This window comes from Ipomoea nil, unplaced genomic scaffold, assembly GCF_001879475.1.
Source record: "Ipomoea nil cultivar Tokyo-kokei standard unplaced genomic scaffold, Asagao_1.1 scaffold0268, whole genome shotgun sequence".
Taxonomy (NCBI): domain Eukaryota; kingdom Viridiplantae; phylum Streptophyta; class Magnoliopsida; order Solanales; family Convolvulaceae; genus Ipomoea; species Ipomoea nil.
Window position 1 is genome coordinate 2,587,576 of NW_017616696.1, and position 6,268 is coordinate 2,593,843.

Below are 6,268 nucleotides of genomic sequence, written 5' to 3' on the forward strand. Positions count from 1 at the left end.
TCAATATTCTCTAAATTATAATTTTATTTTTACATGCCCATTATCCGCTCGCTCACTCAGTAATGTACAATATCTCATATTGAAGGTACAATACAATATTCATAAACTCAACACAATATATATAAATTCAATTCCTAATAAATTCACAAACTTAATCAATGAATAGGTGTGAGTTATCACACGCATAATAGTAACAAATGTCATTTTTTGACAGAATGGTCTTTCACAGCAAATTATTGTGTGAACTATCTACACAGTATGCGGACCATAACATAAAGTATATTTTTAATATACTAAAAATATATTATTTGTGTACTGATTGTACATTATAAAAAAAATAATGTATTTTTCTTACATACAATTTACATTTTTAATATACTAAAAATACATTATTTGTGTATTAAATGTACATTATTTGATAGTATGATCCACACAATAATAATTGTTCTTTCCCCTTCAAGAGAATTTTTAGATCACAAAATCATGTCCACACTTGTCCAATTTTATGCAGTCAATTATAATTCTGTACTCTCATTAAAGCTAAAAATGGATGGATAGAACATTTGAAGAGATGTAATATATATTTTGCTCAAATGGTGAATATATATCATCACTGTTAGTTCTTAGGCTTCTTCTATACAGTTATGTTTGGCTCCCAGACTGATCAGATCACTCACTCCCTGGAGCAAAGAATGGGTTACAATGACAGCATAATATAAATAAACAAAAACCTAACCTCAACTCCATTCTACTTTCTTTCATGTACAATTGCAGCCAGCAGGTTGAAGTGTGACATGCCTGGGGGTGGGTGGGTGGGGGTGGGGGGGCTTCTGTTCACACTGCTAAACTATATATACTCCTGGCTTATATGCAAGTACAACAACACGCCCGGTGACTTGAAAACATAAAAGGAGATGAAACTTGCAACGCCATGCACCTGTTTTAGCGAGTGTGGTACAAGGATCCACCTTTAGAAGCCGAGTTTCTTCCGAGCTTTGTGGCCTAAAGAAGCACTGTCATGTCACCGAGGACCAACGATCCACGCATCGAGGCCTGCCAGCTTGGACTGACGGGAACTGAAATTAAGTTGATAGCTAGCTAAAATTGTCGTCTGCAAAAGCTTTGAGTACGAAATTCTTAAAGCGCTGCGAGTACTGCCTCGGGTCGACAGCGGAGATTGAAGTGGGGTCGTATTGGAACGACTTGTATGCGTGCTCAAGCTTCTTGCTTATGTCATAGTCTTGTAGAATATCGATTATACCAAAGAACAGAATGACATCATAGTACTGCCCTGTAGGTTCTCCAACTAGCACCTCGTCACTTCTCCTCACTGTTAATTCCGCCTTTGCTGCCATGCTGATACCTAAACTACCCGATAGATGCCTGCGAAATTCAATTATACAGTGTCACAAACAAAGAATAACCGTGATGTTTTATCAAGCTAGAAAAAGGTAAAATCTTGTATCTTTACCGTGAAGAGCCTGTGTCTGCGCTAGAAAGTCGACAGGCTCCTCCTTCACACTCCAAATCTCCACTTTCTGTGAGAAAGATCAAAATAGTCAACTCCTCTATCGAGTATACTTCAAACAGTTGATGATTCTAGAAAATTTAGATATATACCTCCGGCTGTATGACCTTCAATTATAACTGGCTCCCCAGAACTCGAAACTTCCTTAAAGTGCACACCAACCAATAGACTGTAATCCATAATTCTCTCCTGTTCCAGGAAATCGCAGTCATGGTCCACTTGCCTGCAAAATGAAATATTCAGACTCTGTTTGGTAGAGCTTATTTTGGAACTTATAACTCATTTTAAGCTACAAGTAAGCAATAAGTTCTGTTTGGTAAAATATAGGAAGTTTACAATAATATTTTGAAAAACCATACCAAGTAGTTTCAATATAAGCTATTGGCTTTTAACTTTTATCTTGTCTTTTTCCTTATTAATTTACAAAAATGATATCATATACCATTCATTAATCAAAACCCTAATATTTTTATTTCGTTTTACACTTGTTAGCTTATTCAAGTGTTAATTTTACCAAACACTTTAATTTCAATTAGTTAGCTTATTAGATACTAGTTTTTCAGCCAGGTGTGTCAAACAGAGCCTTAGTATTGAACATGACCTACATATAGAAGCAACCTGACTGCCATTTGTGTGTTGATGGTAATGAACATTTGTACAAAAATGTAGTTTGCTCTTTACTAAAAATAATCCATAAAAGAAAGTAAAATAAAAAGCAAAAACCAAAGAGACAATTACAAGAATAATCACCCTTAAATCAGCATTTCATTGTGGAATGTGAACTCTATTAACACTTTTTTTGTTTGAAAAGGAATTCCAAAATTTATTTCCCCAGTTTTTTGTTGAAAAGGAATTCATTATTGTCAAATTGAAAATTGAGGCTCTTAAAATTTGCAAAAGTTTAGCCTCTGAATAAAGTTCCAATTTATCCTTTCAATTACTCACACCAAAAAAAAAAAAAAAAAGGTATAAAATGTTCACCTGCAGAACTCTTCATACCAAACTTTATGCAGCCGAAATATTAAATTGAGATCTAGATCCTTGAGAGTGGTAGTAGAATCAATTTCAGATTCAGGTTTATCAGTCAAGCGGCCAAGTGAAGAACCTTTTAAGTCGTAGCGTCTGTGAATGGCAAAATCACTACAGAACAGATTCCCCATGATAACAAACCGCACCTGCTCATCAGACATTATGTATTGAAGGTATAAAGTCCATTAACTACGCAAATACTGCAAGTCGTAACGCAAATATTTCAGTCCAACACTACCTTCTTTTGAGCAGGTCCTATCATCTTCACACAGTGAAGGCCAAAGAATTTGGTAACCAAAGTATTTTCAAAGGAACGGACATGATTGTAATAAGCAGGAAGCATTCGTATGAACACCTGCATGTGTTGATCAAGAAAGCTTTGTTATCACAATTAACGTTATTGAATGCCCCAAAGATGTCCCATACAAATAAAAAACAGCATTTGAAGCTTTCCTTAGATGACTCCACATGTAACTCATTGCAAATCCATAGAGAAGAGAAGCAGAAGAAAAAACTCACTTTTACTTCTGATTTCTTCATGGTTTTTATCATGTATTTGTCATCATTGGTCAAGTAAAAGAAGCTTCCACTTTTCCCAGGGGAAGAGAGCTCGCGAAGGGCATCATTGCCACATATGGATATCATGTAATCTGCTGGATCCACCTTAAACAATTTTCTTAATGTCCTGAAAATATTTATTTTTTTCCCAGATTAACTAGTGGTGAATAATGCTAAAAAACTGCAAAGTAAATCAACCTATTTCAACTTTAAAAACTTCAAAAGCAAAACCTTTTCTTGTTTTATTATGACTAAACCCACCCCGACCTCCCCAACCAACTGATGCCCACAAAAGATTCATATGTTCACACACATTAAGGCCTTGGCCAGGAAAGTTCCAACAAGTATAAGGATTATTTTCCATGTATAGAGTAATAGAGACACGCACAAATATACATATGGGCACATATACATACATTGATACATATACTAATATATACATACATAAAAGGAGAAATTAGCTAGGAGTTCAGGTTAGAGATTTAGTAATCTGTTCTTTCCTTCTCTGAAATGCAATAAATCAAGGCCTAACCTGAAAACCAGTGGGCAGTAATCCTTCCATCTAAAATCACATGATTGATGAGGGGGAGTGTGCTTTGATCCTTCTGGAGGAAATCTTGTCCATACCTTTTCCTTTGGATCGAAAGCGGTAGCTTTCAGATCAAGTGATGTAGCTGGAGCAGGCCTTCCTACAGAATGTCTAAGTAATGGCACTATAAATGAGCTGCTGACAGCAAGACCACAAAACACAAGCACATAGAGGGGTCTAAAGCAATGCTATGAAAATGTAGAAGTACCTCCGTTTGCAAAATCAGGGGAAAAAGTAGATGAAAAGATAAATGAATATAAAGATCTCAAACTGCGCAATCAAAGGGATAAAGAGCCGGACAGTTGAAGGAGAAATTTAATTTGAGATGAGTACCTTATTCCTAGCTGCAAATTGAGCATAAGCTCATAATTCTTATGATCTTTAGATATTGTTTCTCCCTGAGTCTTTGCTGGTTGGATTTTGAAGCAATGGGATCTCAACCCCCTTGGAGCATCTGGATCATTACCATTAAAACTATCAAGCCCTTCACTTCTTTGTGATACACATTGTCCAAAAACAATATCTGAACGCATATCAGAATCAGTGTCAATATTAAAGCCCTCTCCATCGCTGAGCCTCCCGTCCACAGACTTCCGTCTAGGCTTTATCTTCATTTTATTAACCTTCCCTATGAGCTGCTTCTGCAAGAACTCCCCTTCACAAGGCCAGTTTATCATCTTTTCTGAAGGAAACACAGTTATCTCTTCTCCAGTAGCTAGCTTACATTCCTTCAAATGAACTGAATACAATTCTCGAGGATCCCAGTTAGAACTACCCGGTTTTGAATCCGAAGTGTAAAACGTCCCACTCTGCTCGTTAGGGTCCCTACTCCAGACACCCATATAGAAACTTCCATCCTCCCATCGAAACGCACCATTTCCTTTAGGCTCTCCATCTTCCCAGCATCCATCATACTTATTCCCATTTGCCCACAGCATTACCCCATTGCCATTCATCTTCCCATTCTTCCATTGTCCAATGTACTGATTCCCATTGGGCCACTGGTACCTTCCCTGCCCATCTGGCAGCCCACGGCGCCATTCCCCAGTATAGCAATCCCCATTGGGGAAATTCCTGGAGCCCTTACCATGTTTCATGTTGAAAGCCCATGAGCCTTTGTAGGTGTCATTGGAGCAGCCAGTGAAAAGGCCCTCGCCATCGATGTAGCCGTTCTTGAATTGGCCATCATAGGTGGTTCCAGATGGCCAACTGAACTTCCCCTTGCCCATGGTCTTGCCACCTACCCAGTCCCCAATATACATACACCCATCAGACCACAGGTACTTGCCCTGCCCATTGGGGCAGTTGTCTGACCACTGCCCTGTATACATGTCTCCATGGGAGAAAACTTTCTCAACGTGGTAGACATCCCCAGGAACATCAAGGTCATCATCCACATGGGACACCGACATTGTCGAAAAAATGCCATTTGCCCTTCTCTTTGCAGCTGCTTGTGATTTCCTTAATGTCATTTCCCAGGCCCTCACAATGCCACCGAATTCTTTGCTCATTCTCTCCGCCAACTAACCCACGCTCCTATCTATCAATCCTCTTCTATATTACTAACCCCCTTTATTCTTATTTAACCCAGATCAATCTTCATTTCTTTCCCCAATGAGAGATTCAGAAGAAAACCACCAAACATTTCTGCACTCTACACACGCCCTACCTAAATACACCCATAAGCAAAAAAGTGTCAGTAATTTTTCTGAAAAGAAGAAAACCATCAAGCATTTCTACAAACACCTTACACACACCCAACAACAAATGAATAAAGATGCATTACGAAAACGGAAACCTCTGCTATTGCCCGTACCACGTGTCAGATTTTTCAGAAATGAGGTCGGGAAAGGCTTGGCCAAGAGGAGCGCTGTTACATTGGCAGGAACAAGGAGAAGAAGAAGAAACAAATTGTTGTCAAAAACAATCATGAAGACCCAGAATTGGGTCGGTATCTCTGCTCTGTATGTACAAATTGATTGATTTGAAGAAACGTGCGTCTGTCTCTTTTGTTGTTGCTTTATCCGCGATGATGATGAGGCGATAGATTTGGCAGGAATGGAAAGCAACAGGCAACAGGCAACAGGCAGGCAGGGTGTCTCTTTCTTTTGTTTTTGTTTAAAATTTTTTCTAAAATTTTTGTCCTTTCACAATCTTGCTGTTTTTCTTGATTGAGGTTGACCAAGAATCCGTTGTTGGTCCCCGGGTTTGGCTCCGAAATCGGCTACAAATGCGAAGATCACAGACACATGCCTATGATGCCGATCATGCTTTTACCATTTTCTTCGGCGTACCGCAGCACTCTTTCGCTATGCCCATGCCGCCCGCACCACACTATTGCAAATCCACCGTGTTTTATCACATTCACCGTCTTCTATCTTTCTCCTAATAAATATTCTCAACTTTTATTCTTCCGTTGAATCCCAATCTCAAGGACCCCACACCCGGACTCTACGAAATATTTGGGAAGATGTAAATCATGATAATGATCATCTTCCCAAACTTCACCCCACCAGTTGAGCTGCCGGAGCATATTCTCAACTTTTATTCTAATTATTACTCTC

General features: G+C 38.7%; 1 protein-coding gene across 4 annotated transcripts; it reads right to left on the minus strand.

The window, feature by feature from the left end:
• Positions 1–534: 534 nt before the first annotated feature.
• Positions 535–6,048, minus strand: LOC109148274 (phosphatidylinositol 4-phosphate 5-kinase 6-like). 4 transcript variants are annotated; one of them, XR_002048781.1, is made up of 9 exons: positions 4,038–6,048; positions 3,648–3,815; positions 3,077–3,242; positions 2,796–2,912; positions 2,510–2,703; positions 1,621–1,751; positions 1,472–1,538; positions 938–1,383; positions 535–680 (listed from the first exon to the last, which is right to left on the minus strand). XR_002048781.1 is itself a non-coding variant. In XM_019296163.1 (9 exons), exons 2-9 carry the CDS (start codon positions 5,213–5,215, stop codon positions 1,095–1,097), a joined length of 2,310 nt encoding a protein of 769 aa, XP_019151708.1. In that variant the 5' UTR covers positions 5,216–5,373; positions 5,521–6,048; the 3' UTR covers positions 535–1,094. The 4 variants fall into 4 exon arrangements, 3 of the variants coding, with proteins under 3 accessions (XP_019151708.1, XP_019151712.1, XP_019151713.1); XM_019296163.1 differs by having other exon boundaries at positions 535–1,383; positions 4,038–5,373; positions 5,521–6,048; XM_019296167.1 differs by having other exon boundaries at positions 535–1,383; positions 4,038–5,373; positions 5,503–6,048.
• Between the last annotated feature and the right edge of the window lie 220 nt (positions 6,049–6,268).

Excerpts from the sequence above, each read along its gene's own strand:
- LOC109148274 (XM_019296163.1), bottom strand. The coding sequence starts at position 5,215 with ATGAGCAAAGAATTCGGTGGCATTGTGAGGGCCTGGGAAATGACATTA. Across the intron at positions 3,243-3,647 it reads TACTGCCCACTGGTTTTCAG|GACATTAAGAAAATTGTTTA; the intron begins GTTAGGCCTTGA and ends AAATATTTTCAG. Across the intron at positions 2,913-3,076 it reads TGAAGAAATCAGAAGTAAAA|GTGTTCATACGAATGCTTCC; the intron begins GTGAGTTTTTTC and ends CAACACATGCAG.